The sequence below is a fragment of the Bicyclus anynana genome, chromosome 14, assembly GCF_947172395.1.
Source record: "Bicyclus anynana chromosome 14, ilBicAnyn1.1, whole genome shotgun sequence".
Classification (NCBI taxonomy): domain Eukaryota; kingdom Metazoa; phylum Arthropoda; class Insecta; order Lepidoptera; family Nymphalidae; genus Bicyclus; species Bicyclus anynana.
Window position 1 is genome coordinate 5723886 of NC_069096.1, and position 15603 is coordinate 5739488.

The 15603-nt window shown below is 35.0% G+C and overlaps 2 protein-coding genes across 2 annotated transcripts; one reads left to right on the forward strand and one right to left on the reverse strand.

Annotated features, from left to right (window-relative positions):
- Positions 1 to 548: 548 nt before the first annotated feature.
- LOC112046208 (cytochrome c oxidase assembly protein COX19) lies at positions 549 to 1069 on the reverse strand. The gene has a single exon (XM_024082769.2). It carries the CDS (start codon positions 916 to 918, stop codon positions 646 to 648), a length of 273 nt encoding a protein of 90 aa, XP_023938537.1. The 5' UTR covers positions 919 to 1069; the 3' UTR covers positions 549 to 645.
- An 835-nt stretch (positions 1070 to 1904) lies between these two features.
- On the forward strand, positions 1905 to 15538 carry LOC112046200 (probable RNA-binding protein 19). Its single transcript, XM_024082753.2, has 15 exons — positions 1905 to 2087; positions 2161 to 2523; positions 3403 to 3633; positions 4116 to 4232; positions 4932 to 5112; positions 5497 to 5588; positions 5880 to 5985; positions 6832 to 7026; positions 7409 to 7570; positions 8996 to 9099; positions 9476 to 9976; positions 10351 to 10553; positions 11142 to 11258; positions 14263 to 14371; positions 15304 to 15538. The coding sequence occupies exons 1-15, from the start codon at positions 2052 to 2054 to the stop codon at positions 15514 to 15516; spliced, it is 2730 nt and encodes a 909-aa protein (XP_023938521.2). The 5' UTR covers positions 1905 to 2051; the 3' UTR covers positions 15517 to 15538.
- Positions 15539 to 15603: the final 65 nt, after the last annotated feature.

A 15603-nucleotide genomic window follows, 5' to 3' on the forward strand; every position in this document is an offset into this window, starting at 1 on the left:
GCTGTTTTAGAATAACAAGTAGGATTTAGGAAAGTACAGTATTTGTTGATTATTATTGTTTTTGAGCAAATTATCACACTATAACTCCAGTATAGCTGAATTATCTGGATGATATAACTTAATATATTATCATTATTGTTCTCATTATCAACCCATATACGGCTCATTGCTGAGCTCGAGTCTCCTCTCAGAATGAGAGGGGTTAGGCCAATAGTCCACCACGCTGGCCCGATGCGGATTGGCACCACACACGCAGAGAATTAAGAAATTCGTGGCGTGCAGGTTTCCTCAAGATGTTTTCATTCACCGTTTGAGACAAGTGATATTTAAATTCTTAAAGTGCAAACAACTGAAAAGTTGGAGGTGCATGGTGAATGCCCTGGACAGGTTTCGAACCTACACCCTCCGGAATCAAAGGCAGAGGTCATACCCATTGGACTATCACGGCTCAATAATATATTATGCTAAATCAATATTTTATGGTGTGCACAATCTCTTCAGCTTTCTTGATTTACACATAACCTATCAATGGAATAAAATACACTTAATCAATAATTACGTAATTTATTGTTACTATTATATACACAGTTTAAAACACCTTAAATTTTGAACACTAAGTATGTAAGTACTAATGAAAATTGTTACCTATTTCTTCTTTTCACTTATTTCTAAATCACCATCTTTGAAGCCTAATTTTGACCAGTCTTCCTTGGCCATTAGGTTGTGTTCCATGCGGCAAGCTAGATAATCCTTCGCTTCAACACGACACATGGAATTATTACTATCATTATTGAATAAACAATTCATGTATTTAATCATACTTTTCTTGCAAACACCATCATGATCAAGGGGAAAACTTCCTTTATCTGGAGGTGTCGGTATGAACTGCTTCTGTCCAAAAGTCATAGCAGTCGACATCGTGATGTAGGAAATTCTTTTTATTTAATTAGTTTTTTTATTGTATAAGTTACTAATAAAAATTAAAATATCAGAAAACAACTTTAGATTTTAGAACTTTGTTTACTTTTTAACATTCTGTATCTCTTCTTCCACAGACGACAAATGAAGTCTTCTTCTCAATGGTTTTTTTATTGACTTTAAGGCACGGCTCTGGGTTCTAATCCTTAGACAATAAATTATATACTTTCTTCTTTCGATACTTATTTTTATACTGTTATCCTTAGACAAACTATATACAGACCTGCCTTACTAGACGTTACCCTTCTGTCAAAGTCTAAGATCAACGATCTAACACGTGTATAAAAACTGTTTATTGAGTTTCACGACTCTAAAAGATGAAGTTACGTCTACTAAAAAATGAAGTTACGTTGTGTTTGTAAGTATTTATACCTTATTTATATCTCTGTGATGAAAATAATATGTAAAAAAAATCGATTTTTCAGCCGGAGTTCAAAGACATCGATCAAGTAATCGAATATTCTGTGTCTAATTTTGTCTGTAACGAGTCTAATAGGGCCTACAGACTACTTTAGTACTTTAATCGAATGCGAACGATTTTTGGGCGGTAAATCCAAAAATTGTTCGTACTTGACTAAAATACTTTGTACGAATAAGTTGTCCGAACTAGGCCTAACAAACACATCGCTTATGTGTTTGTTAGGCTGTGTAAATATATTCGTGTTTTTGCGTAGTGTAAGGACACAGAATATAATTGTTTGTGTTAAATATTTTTGATGAGTGAGTTTACCTCGTCCCCCTCAAAAAACGACAGATCATTTTGTTGATTTTGGGTGCAATACAAGTCCATAGGTATTTAGTCTGAGACGATACTTGTCAGGTTTGTGGCTTTTATCGTTCTGTATCTAGAACTTAAAGCTACAGCTACTATATCGAAAAAAACTTTATAAATGTCAATTGTCAAAGTCAATGTCAAAATAAAAAGTCAAAATCAAAACAATAACAGCAAAAACACGTGCATAAAATTATTTTAAAATTGATTTAAATTAAAAGACTATATTAGAGTAAAGTAAAATCTTCATATTATATGTTTATTTTTAATTGGAAGTTTTAATTGCTAAAAGTACTAAACAATGTCTCGACTTATTATAAAGAATTTACCGAATAAGGTGAGAAAATTAGTTTTCCAACACCAACAGACTGCTAAGACTCCGCTAGTAAAGCTATTATGATTAATTTTAGGTAACTGTAGAAAAAATAAAGGAGATATTTGGCGAAAAAGGTGAAGTGACCGACGTACAGTTAAAATACACAAAAGATGGAAAATTCAGAAACTTCGGTTTCGTTGGATACCGGACAGAGGAGCAAGCTTCAGCGGCTCGGGAGCATTTTGATTCATCTTACGTTAACAGCATGAAAATCAATGTGGAGGTCTGTGCTAATCTCGGCGACGAAAAAAAACCAAAAGCATGGAGCAAATATGCATCGGACAGCACAGCATATAAAAAAATACACAAAAACGATGTCCAAGATATAAAGCCTAAAAAACAAAAGCTTAGCAAAGCTGAAAGAAATAAGAATAAGATTAAAGAGCTCCTGAAAAAGGTACACTAATTCAAAACTTTAATTTAGTAATAGTGACTCTCAGACTGCTGTGATAGCCCAGTGGATATGACCTCTGCCTCTGATTCTAGAGAGTGTCAGTCCGGGGCATGCACCTCCAACTTTTCAGTTGTGTGCATTTAAAAAAAATAAATATCACATGTCTCAAACGGTGAAGGAAAACATCATGAGGAAACCTGCATACCAGAGAATTTTCTTAATTCTCTGCGTGTGTGAAGTCTGCCAGTCCTGCGCCTGGCCTGGGCCTGCGTGGTGGACTATTAGCCTAATCCCTCTCTTTCTGAGAGGAGACTCGAGCTCATCAGTGAGCCGAATATGGGTTGATAATGATGACTCTCAGAGACAGAGCTCTGTGTAAGTACTACTACCATGCTCATTTCGGCTGTCAAACAGTATTGCTGTGTTTTGGTCTGAAGGGTATAAATGCCATTCAAATTACAGGCATACAAAGTCTAGACTTCACGTGCCTGTAATCAGTTTGATTAGTTGTAGGGCAGTTGTGTAGCACGCCAGTCAAAGTCTTGCTTGTTATCTCACTCACATCACCCAATGTATGTCCACAGTTATACATGGGTTTATGAAAAATGGTTTTTTACTTTACATGAAATGCAACAAAACTACACTTTATTGTATAATATATAATACAATAATGACCTAAGGTTTCAAAATATTAAATAGAATAAAATGTAAGCATAACATGTATAGCATGTATTATTAAAAAGCTGTACCAGTAACTAAAGTTAAGTAATAGAATAATCAAATATAACAAAAGACACACACACAACAAGCTTGTCCTGTTGGTCATTAATAAAACAAAAAAAATAATTGTAAACCATATCACAAATACTTTTTATTTTCTAGCACAAAGATGATCCATTATTTGCAGAGTTCATAGATGCTCATGTAAATGAAAAAACTACTTGGATCAAAGAGGCTCTGGAAGAAACTAGTAAAAGTGATGACAGTGGTGTGGAAGATGAGAAACCAGATGAGGATATTCAACAAAAACATGATAAACCACAAGTAAATGATAAGAAACAAGAGAAAGAAGTAAAAAACAAAGTGGCAAACACTGGAATCAGTGATTTAGAGGTAACATGGATTTTTATTACCAATACTCAATACATATACATATAAATAAAAGTGTCTGTCTGACATTTATTTTAAGATAACTGTGTTTTCTCAAGTTATTAACACAATACCAAAACATAAACAAGCTTTTTCATCTGTCTGTCTGTTTTTCCGTTTGTCTGGGCTAAAGTTTGGAACGGCTGAAAAAAAAGGAATAGGATAAAAAGAAATAATTTGAAAGAAACAATAATTGAATTCTTTTAAATACTTGTTTTTAAAAGTTCTACAGAATCCCTTGTAAAATAAATTTATTTAAACAATATTTTTTTATTACAATTAAGGTTCATAAAAGTAAATAGATTCAGCAATATGTATATATTATTAAACATTTTATCACAACACACCATTGTAGTCAAAGTTCAAATTTCCAAATACCAACAAACACCTAAGTCCTAAGAAATGCAACCTCCTTGGTTCACCTTGTAAATCTTTTTCTTTTCTAGTACATGAAATTGTTAATGAAAAAAGTTGATGGTTTTGAAGAAAATGCCAAAGAAACAACAGAAGAAATTGAAAGTAAACCTAAGAAAATCAGAAACAGACCTTTGTTTTATGTGAAAGTAAGTGTGTGCCTTCTTTTTTCTTTTTCAATATGACTTTGCAATATTTTTAGCCAGTCATAAAGTAACATTTCTTGTAACACATTTGCTTGTAAAGTATCTCTTATTTCACCAATTTCAATAATCATAATGTATCTCATTAAGCACATGTGCTGTAATGTAATATAAAATGCACATGTGCCATAATGTAATATAAAACCTTTATCATCAGTCTTAAACCGAACAGTACTTTTTAAAATCTTAGCAAAGACATTTTGTATGTCAGATAAATGTTCAACATTTTATGAATAAAATTAACTTTGTTTTTGCCCTATTAAGGCAAATGTGATCAAGTATAGTTGGTTCATTAGGTTGTTGGCAGTCAGTCAGTCCTAATGAAGTTGTGTCATGCTTTAGTAAGAGAAAATCAAATTATCACTTAAACCACTCTTGTTCAACCTCCACTTCACTTGTGTATGTTTACAGAACCATATTGAATAATCTACTAAATACTACATACAAAAGTCACGCGAACTTCCTAGAAAAGAATAAAACTAGTGTTAATAATATTATTGCTAGGTACTCTTTTATTGAGTTCTCCTATCTACTAAAGAAGTATAAAATAAAATATAATATCAAATAAGCAATATTGTAATGTGGCAAAATTGCTGTAATATAAGATCAATTCATTTATCATCAATGTATATTTCTGTTTTACAGATTACTGGTTTACCTTATAAATGTAAAAAGAAGGACATAAAGACATTTTTCAAACCATTAGTACCTTACTCAATAAGGTTGCCCCTCGGTAAAGAGAGGAAACTGACTGGTTTCTGTTATGTGGGCTTTAGGACTGAAAAAGAATTAAACAAGGCACTTGCTAAGGACAAACTCTTTATAGGTAACAAACAGTTATTAGTTTATATGCTTTACATAAATTATTAACATGGTTTATCACCAGCCCACCATTCCACATTGGAGCAGTTTGGTGGGTTGTTAAAGAGATAAAAATAATATTAAAGTAAAAAGAAACCTCATGAAGCTAAGCTTAAATTGCTTAAATTTATTTATTTAAAGTAATTATAGTCTACAGATTCACTTTAAAATAATAATTTTACTTTTTAAAAACAAACCAATTTTTTATTTTAAAGTAAGTTAACTGAAAAAATGTCACGAAAGTGCTTCTGAACTAAGCTCACGTGAAAAACTTATGTAATGCTTTGCCATTTCCCTACAGGAAAAAATATAGTTGATAAAATTCATTACCTGGCTTTACTAATTTTAGGCAATCACCGTGTACATGTTCATAAGTATGAGGACCAAGCAAAGAAAGCAGCTGAAGAAGAAGAACTTCAAAATAGTAAAAAAAATCAAGAAGTGAGTTTTTCTGTTCTAAAATTAATTGGACAGAATTGTGAAAAATTTCCAACAATTTCCAAAATCAAATTCCAAATTTCATAATACATAATAGTACAAGTATATTTACATAGTTACATAAAGTAAATAAATTACAAGCTTTTAAGTTTAATATAATAATTACATTTCATTTCATAAATAATTAATTAAAATTTAACTTAAATATGAGATGATGTTTTATTACTTCATTCTGTTTTTAGTACATCATTCAAAATGTATTATGTATTTGATGTTAATTTTTTTTTTTTTCAGAGAAACCACAATGAAGAAGGCATAGGTGAAAGTGGGAGCATATTTGTAAGAAACTTGGCATATGTTGTATCAGAGCAAGAGCTGACACAATTATTTGAGAAATATGGTATGTAAAGTTAAAGTATCTTGCATCTTGTATTTCAAATACTTTATATATCTTATACATTACTGGTAATGTATAAATTCTCTTAACCAGCAAGCTTTAGAAATTTTTTCAACTCAACAAAAGACAGCTTGAGATTTCTCTCACTCACTCTCTCATTCATTGTGATAGGACATGAGAGAGAGATATGTAGACAAAATTGCAGACCAATTAACTTTGGACTTGTATCACACTCCAATTGGCCAACAAAGGAGATGGTCCATTTCAGGTCCACTCTTGTACCCCGTATCATTAAAATTTAAAAAATACAAGGAATTTATTAAAATGTATTAAAGTGAATAAATCTAACTAAATAAAAAAAAAAAAAAAAATAAAAACCCAAGATTTTGAATTATATCAAGATGGCGCCCATAGAGCAACTATGACATGACAGTTGACAGCAAACATCAAATAGATTAATGCATCGAAAACGTCATCTATCCGCCATTAATACCCTTATTGATGTTGCATTTCTTGGGTGATAATGAATATTATTTTGAAAGAATTAAAGTAAATTCGTAGATTTGTATAATCAAAAATAGTTAAGAATAATATCTTCTTTTATTTCCGCCAGGGTACAATGACTGGACCTGGGCTCCGTACAATTTTGGACCATCTCCTTTGTCTGTCGTATTTTGAGCCCTGTGTCTGGGAGATCATGTTAAATAGTCAAAAAGTGTCACCTTGAGAGCCTCCAACTTTCATTGGCCAACAGAGTGGAAGGATCTAGGCTTCAAATCCTTTTGCCTACAAACCTTTAATGATGATGATGATGATAATGATGAAATTGGTTTTCTATCAACAAAATAGGTCCATTAGCCGAAGTGAACATGCCAATCGACCCGATCCTCCGCCAACCCAAAGGCTTTGCGACAGTCACGTTCGTGATGCCTGAGCACGCGGTGAAGGCCTACACGCAGTTAGACGGGACGGCCTTCTGCGGCCGCATGCTACATCTGCTACCCGCTAAGACGGAGAAGCTAGACAACGATGATGACAATGATGGTAAGAATATATGTATATGCCCGCTTTTCACGTTGATCAACACGTTTTTGTATGTATCTATCTCCATATTCAAATCCATTTAGTAGTGTTTAGTAGTTTTTGTGTAAGTAACAACATCCATACCATAATAAATAACTCATCAGTCAGTTCAGTCTGTCAGTCAGTTTCTCACAAATCCCGCGGGATCCATTAATTTTTATGGAATAAAAGTAGCCTATGCGTTAATTAAAGGTACAATCTAACCCCATTCTTTCAGTCACATCCACTCAGTAGTTTTTGCGTGAAAAAGTAACAAACAACCATAATATTAGTGGGAAGGGATGGGATATTGTTTCTTGATGGGATATACATATATCAAGGGTATTTTTATGCAAACTTGCAGAAGGGTTGTCGTTCAAGGAGAAAAAAGCAAAGAAGTTGAAGCAGCAAGCGAAGTCGTCCCACAACTGGAACGTGCTGTTTCTCGGCAACAACGCAGTGGCCGACGTGGTGGCCGCCAACTACAACACCACTAAAGAACAACTACTCAGTGATAACAACAAAAGTAAGTTTTATAGTCCCATATTAATGGGGATGATGAGAAGGTATATATTGATTTTTATGATACATTCGGGTAATAAGGTCAATGTTAACTAATTTATACATAAAAATCAAAGATTGTCTGGATATTTGCAAAATAATTAAGATTATAAAATTTCAAAATCTTTTATCGTAATTAGATGAAAATTTTAACAGTTTTAGCTTTCTTAAATGTGACATTTTTCAATAAATTAACTATAAGCATGAACACACAAACAAATAACGAATTACTAATTTTGTTTGACAGCCCATACAAATCTGACGATCATTATGCACTTACGACGTCATTAAATCGTACCATTTTGTATGGAGCGTTTTTCAGGGATTCGTGACAGCGCCGCAAATCTGACCCTTTAAATCCCTGTAGCTCCGAAAGTAATGATCGCAGATTTCATGTTACTTTTACAAAATTGCTGTACTATTAGCATACTCCTAATTTATATACAATTTAAAAAACTGTCATCATCCCTAATCGGGGAGATTACATCTATGCGGGAGATAGAGCTAGTTATGCTTGGAGTGAGATCCGCAGACATAGTGATTGACTTAGCTCAGCGAGTCGCAAAGCTAAATTGACAATGGGCTGGCCACGTAGGTTGAAGAGCTGATGGACGTTGGGGTTCCAAGGTGCTGGAATGGCGACCCCGCACCGGAATGCGCAGTGTTGGTCTACCCCCACTAGGTGGATCGAAGACATCAATGGGTTGCAAGGAGCCGCTGGAAGCTGGCGACTCGAGACCATTGTGTTTGGAAGTCCATGCAAGAGGACATCCATCAGCTGATTTATGATTAATTATAGACATAACTCATCTTGAGATCATAAATTCATTTAACACATTCATCATTATCAACCCATATTCGGCTCACTGCTCAGCTCGAGTCTCCTCTTAGAATGAGAGGGGTTAGACCTTAGTCCACCACGCTGGCCCAATGCGGATTGGCAGACTTCACATACACAGAAAATTAAGAAAATTCTTTGGTATGCAGGTTTCCTCACGATGTTTTTCCTTCACCTATTGGGACACGTGATATTTAATTTCTTAAAATGCACGCAACTGAAAAGTTGGAGGTGCATGCCCCGGACCGGACTCGAACCCACAGCCTCCGGAATCGGAGGCAGAGGTCATATCCACTGGGCTATCACAGCTCTATTAACACATTACACACACACAACACAAACATTAAAAAATAAAAAGACATGCGCGAATTGAGAACCTCCTCTTTTCTTAAGTGGGTTAAAAATCATACCAGCCAAGCAGATACACAATATTCGTTTTTTTTTTCGGAAATAATAATGAATAAGAAATGTATAATTCTATGATCGGCCCATCTAAATTATTAACTTAATTAATATAATTTTGTACGAAATTATATTAAAATATTTTTTCAGACACGAGCGCCGCAGTGAGGCTGGCGCTGGGAGAAACTCAACTCGTCGCCGAAACCAAAACTTTCCTTGAATCCAACGGCGTCTATCTGGATGCGTTTAATAGGGTATTTACATTCAAAATATTTTATAGTCTCATATCAGTAATATAGCGTAATTTTAAGCCATAAGTAACTTCGTGGTTGAGGTACTGAACTAAAAACAGAGAGGATCATGTTTTTAAATTCACTTGACAAATTTACGTGACATGTAACTCAGCACAAGTTTTATTCACAAGATGGGGAAAGAGAAATTCATGTTTATAAAGACGTGTAATTTTTTTAATGTTAATTATTTAGAGTTTCGGAGATTAATATACACAAACAGGCTAAAATATCAACCATCTTTTTTGCCAGAAATAGTCAGAAAGACAAACGCACTTTTTTTAAAAAGAATTAATTAAAATAGAGAAAGACAGCATTCAAAATAATGTTTTCATTCCAGCCCGCTAAAAAACGTTCCAAAACGTGCATCCTCGTAAAAAACCTACCCGCTGGCACTGAAAAAGACGAAATCAAAGTTCTTTTTGAAAAATACGGCCAATTGGCACGGTTTTTGATGCCAAGCCACGGTATAACCGCGCTTGTGGACTTCATAGAGCCGTACGAAGCTAAAAAGGCATTTGGCAAACTAGCATATTCGCAGTTTAAGTCATCTCCGTTGTATTTGGAATGGGCTCCGGAGAATGTGTTTGTGAAATCTGCAGAGCCCCAAGTCGCAAACCAAGAAAAATCTATCATCAACTTAAAGGGGAAAGATATCCCTAAAGAAACAGAAAGGACAGACACCAATACACAGAAAAACACAAAAATGACACAAAAAGTAAAAGAGAGTAAACAAGAGCAAATAAATAATGAAATAATCGAAGATGAACAACCGGATAACAATACAACACTCTTTGTTAAAAATATTAACTTCAAAACGACAGAGGCGTCTTTAAGAGAGGTATGTTTTTTTATCAAATGACAAGTTAGTAAAGAGAGAGATTTTTTTTATATATTTTAATATGGATACTCTATAAACTAAGAGCCGTGATAGCCCAGTGGATATGACCTCTGCCTCGGAGGGTGTGGGTTCGAATCCGGTCCGGGGCATGCACCTCCAACTTTTCAGTTGTGTGCATTTTAAGAAATTAAATATCACGTGTCTCAAACGGTAAGTAGAGAAGTGTAGGGAAAAAGCGCACATTAGTCAAAGCGAAGCTTGACCGGGTCCGCTAGTTTAAAATAAACGAATTTTGATGTGATTTGATTTGTCCTAGAAGCATCAACGAAATGTAAGCCCACTTGATGCTATTTCATATCGTATATATTTTTTAGCACTTTTCTGGATGTGGAAATATACATAGTGTCACGATAGCAAAGAAAAAGGACCCCAAAAATCCTGGAAAGATGTTGTCTATGGGTTACGGCTTTGTACAGTTTGTCAAAAAGGAACATGCCAATGAAGCCCTCAAAGAGTTGCAAAGTTCCACACTTGACGGCAAGTCTCTGGAACTGAAGCGATCGGAGAGAGGGAATACGTAAGTATTTAATACTAACTGCAATTCCTGCTACGTAAATTTCGTTCCTGTGGGAATATTGGGATAAATAGCCTCTATAATTTTCCATCTATTTCTATTTCAAATTTGATCCATCTTTGATCAGCCCTTCTGGCGTAATTGTGTAACAACAATCTCCAACTAATCTTTCACGTTTATTTAATAATAATAGTTTACTTTCTCTACAAAGTAACAATCTTACTGTAAACTAAACTTTTCTGAAAACCACGTCAAACAACATAGAAACATATAAAAAAAACTGAGAACCTCATTTTTCAACTATGTTAAAAATTGGTTTATCTATACTCAGTGTACTATAAATAATAAGTTAAAATAATCAAAAGGTTGAAATATAAAAAGAACATACTTTTTTGTTGACGATTAACTTTAATTTTTTAAAAGTGTTTTAAGCGTGCTATAATGCTGTCCTGTGACAAAATTGCAGAACATGTAGAGTGGGCTTTATTTGCTTGGTAAATTAACCTATAAGACATTACCCAGCATTATACAAGCATCCATTTTGTTCCATTAGTCATATGACGAATGTTTTATGATTACATCTTGTTTTAGTACCGACGTGAAATCATCCAGAAAGAGTACCAAAGACTCGACGCAAAACGGCACCAAGATACTCGTTCGCAACGTACCATTTCAAGCTAATAGAAATGAACTGCACGAAATATTCAGGTAAGGAAACACCTACTAAGAAAAACTAGAATACATTACTAGATTAGCGGTCGGTATATGAGGCTTCATACCAAATTTTAAGATATTCAAAGATAACTAACATTGTTTCTTCGATACGAAAAAGTGACCTTGCGTGGATGTTTCGGTTCAGTGGAAACTGAAGCTGACACTGAAATTCGGTTTTGGGTTGGCAGTAAAACTAGTTTTGGTCGGACAGTATCAATTTGTCATGTGTACTCAATGTAAGCATAGCTGGGGAAACCCCCCCCCTCCCTCCCTTAAATAGAATCCTGGCTACGCCCATGTCCAGGGAGTATGGAAAAGGCAAGGAGAACCATCTAATGTGCTATCAAATTAATGTTAGAAAAGCAATGGTAGGTTATGGAAAGATCACATAAAAGGACTCATTAAAACGCAAGTGCATTGTAGATACTAATTTTTGTACATTTTTTGTATCCCGTCGCGCTAAAATTTCTAAATCCGTAAAAATTCTAAAAACGTGCACCATTGTCATAGAAGACATATATATAGCGAGCGAATATAAATTAAACAGAAGATTGGTTATTATAGAAAGATAAAACCTCGTCTTTGCTACTCATACCTGCTTAGCATACACTCGTTTTCCGTGTTCGGAAAACCGAATCTACTATCATTAAATCAATATAAAATACATTAAATGACGTACATGTACGTTTTTTTCCGAACGGAATAAATTCCGCGCGTACGAAGTCCTTTCGACAATATGCATTCCGAATGAAGAAAAATATAAAGTCTGCGGTAATCTCATGGAATTTCAAATCAAAAATCGCATTAAGAAAACGTATACGGAAAACGAGTGTATGAAGCCGGCCTTAGAAGCATTAATGTTATGGAAATGGATACGCCTTCACAAATTCGAATATGACACATCTTCAAATAAAATGTACTTTTAAGTCATAATTATAAGTTTCGATAATAATAAAGTAAGCATGTGAATAAGCGCAGAGTAATTATTTGTTTCCCTGATAAGGCAGTGTTATAAATTGATAAATCTAATCGAAACAACTCTTTCCGTTTAACCGTGATTACAAAATCAATACGAGTACGCACTTATCTATACCTGGCAATACTTATCAACACATTAAAATGTTACAATCCAATTTAAATGTACCTACTCGTATGGGCGATAATGATCTAAGATATTTACAAATATGTGTTAACTAATTTTTACCATATTTATGATATCATTTACTATTAAACCTCAATAGCTTAGCTGCTGGATTCAACACCGAGATGTTTAGGTTCAAGCCCCTAATTTTAAATTTAAAGATGGTTTTAGCCCAACAGGCTAATTCACTATCTTTGAACTTTGACGTATGCCAATTGACATACTTATACGAAGTTGAGATTTAAAGTATAAGAAATGTCCGGTGCCTACTGGTGGATATCATACAGTAGGTAGTTGACATTTCTGAATTAATTTGATGTTCATTTTAATAAAGACCAGAATAGTGAATAGGTCAGCTGGACTATTGTCCTGCCCATTCTAACAGTCTTTGCGATTTATTTGAAGGGGAATGGGACTATTGGTAATCCAATTCAAACATTATGACGTCTCGGAAAATCGTGCGTTACCAAGCTCAATGTAAAATTTTAAGTGTCAGCGGTAAGGTAGAAACGCGCCGGCGGGGCATCACTCCGATGCGCACCTTACATACACCTATACCTACTTCGATTTTAGTGTATTTTAGGTACTATCTGCAGCTAACTTCCGAGTCGACATAGTGTTTGAATCGGACAGTATACCTACTATTTAAAAAATACCTATCCCAAATATTCCTAAAAAAAATATTAACTACGCCTATTATTTTTTAAATAGGCTTATATATAGGATATCTTTCTTATTTATCGTCCTCGTACCTAGATTCGATAAGGTTGTTCAAACATACTTAATACAATTTATTGCTTTATTTCTTTTTACTATGTATAGTAATACGATGTATATATATAGTATACTACTATACTATACTATACTATACTACTATACGTATACGATGTATATATAGTATTACGATTATAGATAGGTACCTACCAAGGTGATGTTAACTGGCTGCTTTTATTGACCATTGTGAAGATATTTTACCTAATCTCCTTTTCTATAACTTTACTAGCGGACGCTCGCGACTTCGTCCGCGTGGAATCTAGTTTTTCACAAATCCCGCGGGTACCGTGGATTTTTCTGGAATAAAAAGTAGTCTATGTGTTCATCCAGAGTAAAATCTATCTTCATTCCAAATTTTAGCCAACGCAAAGGAGGTACAAACATATACACACTTACACACACATTTTCACACTTACACACAAACTTTCGCCTTAATACTCATAGCATCAGTGTGGTTTTAGACATTGCTGATAAAATGAGCTAATTAGCTCCACAGTAACGAGGCCGGAGAGGTCATGACGATAATTCGTATTCGAGGAATGTAAATAACGTAAATCATTAAAAAAATTCAAATCACTCTCATCGAATGACGGATTAGAAAGGATGCTAAGCTAAAAAAACCGAATATCAGGACTTCTAAGCTTTTTGTTGTTTTTTTTTAATTCTCTAAAGTTAACTTAACCTTTGACTGCAATCTCACATGATGGTAAGTGATGGTGCAATCTAAGATGGAAGCGGGCTAACTTGTTAGGAGGAGGATGAAAATCCACACCCCTTACGTTTTCTACACGACATCGTACCGGAACGCTGCATCGCTTGGCGGTACGTCTCTGTCAGTAGGGTGGTAACTAAACTTGCCACAGCCGAAGCCTCCCACCAGATGTCACCAGCCAGACTTGGACCAATTAAGAAAACCTCAATCAGCCCAGGATCGAACCAGAACCTCCGTCTTGTAAAACCACCGCGCTTACCACTCGCCACGGAGGCCGTCAAAAATAGTTGACTGGTCCATCAGTTGTGACAACGATCTACAATACCTAATCAAAAACAATGGAGATGAGGTTTCCTTATTTTAAATTACAGAGCTTTCGGCGACATCAAAACTTTGCGGCTGCCCAAGAAATTGGCCGCTGGATCTGACCAGCATAGAGGATTTGCTTTCGTCGATTATTACTCAAAAGCTGACGCCAAGGTAAAATCCACTATCTCTTTGAACCAATTATTTTTTCTCAAGTTCTTTTTTTATTCTTTACAAGTTAGCCCTCGACTACAATCTCACCTGATGGTAAATGATTATGCAACATAAGATGGAAGCGACCTAAATTGTTAGGAGGGAGGATTAAAATCCACTCCTTTCGGTTTCTACACGACATCGTACTGGAACGCTGAATTGCTTGGTACGTCTTTGCTGGTAGGGTGGTAACTAGCCGAAGCATCCCACCAGCCTGACCTGGATCAATTGAGAAAATCTCAATCTGCCCAGCAGGGGATCGAACCCAGGACCTCCGTTTTGTAAATCCACCGCGCATAACACTGCGCCACGGATGTCGTCAAAAAGAGTGAAAACAGCATATTAGCATGAAATTAGCATAGTAGTGAGTCTCAGCTCATCCCGTCCTATAAAGAGCCAGGCCTGGCTGTGTAACATAGTGGGCCGCTAAAATAAGACGATACTGAAGATAATCTGAAAGTAATTCATTTATTATTGGAAAAAATAATACAGGGTGCTCGAGAGTATTTCCCATAACTTCATGGTGTTGACGAGTTCACTTATAGGAGCCGAACTACTTATCTAATAACTAAAAAATAAAACTAATTCATACAAAGTAATTCAAATAATTCCCGAATATCCATGGAACACACGCCTTTATCTAACTTTGCATTTTAAAATACGTCAAACTTGGCTACGTCATAATTATATGGATGCGTAGACACATTTATGGACACATTTTAAAATCTATTTACAAAAGAAATGTCCCTTAAAAATTTCAATTATTTTTCTGTAAAGAATATAACCCCAGAGTTATGGGAAATACTCCCGAGCACCCTGTATATCTAATAAGAAATCAACTTGGCCTTTTGTCCTCCTGTTAAAAATTATTAACATTGGTTTTATTATTCTAGTGTGCGTTCGAAGCACTGTGCCAATCTACCCATCTGTACGGGAGGCACTTGGTGCTGGAGTGGGCTGATCAAACTGATGAGAATGAAGACATTGCCATGCTGAGGAAAAGGACAGCACAGAGTTTCAATGCAAAGGTGCCTGGTGGGAAAAAGTCTAGGAAAGGAGCTGTGGACGTTGATACATTTGTTGACCCTGATAATACTATTAATTAACAATAAACTAGTTTAATAATGAGACTGTTTTTGATTACTGACTAGCCGATGCCCAGCCCAGTGGATATGATACTGCTCACTTCATAG

Excerpts from the sequence above, each read along its gene's own strand:
- LOC112046208 (XM_024082769.2), bottom strand. The coding sequence starts at position 918 with ATGTCGACTGCTATGACTTTTGGACAGAAGCAGTTCATACCGACACCT.
- LOC112046200 (XM_024082753.2), top strand. The coding sequence starts at position 2,052 with ATGTCTCGACTTATTATAAAGAATTTACCGAATAAG. Across the intron at positions 2,524-3,402 it reads TTAAAGAGCTCCTGAAAAAG|CACAAAGATGATCCATTATT; the intron begins GTACACTAATTC and ends TTTATTTTCTAG. Across the intron at positions 7,571-8,995 it reads ACTCAGTGATAACAACAAAA|ACACGAGCGCCGCAGTGAGG; the intron begins GTAAGTTTTATA and ends ATATTTTTTCAG.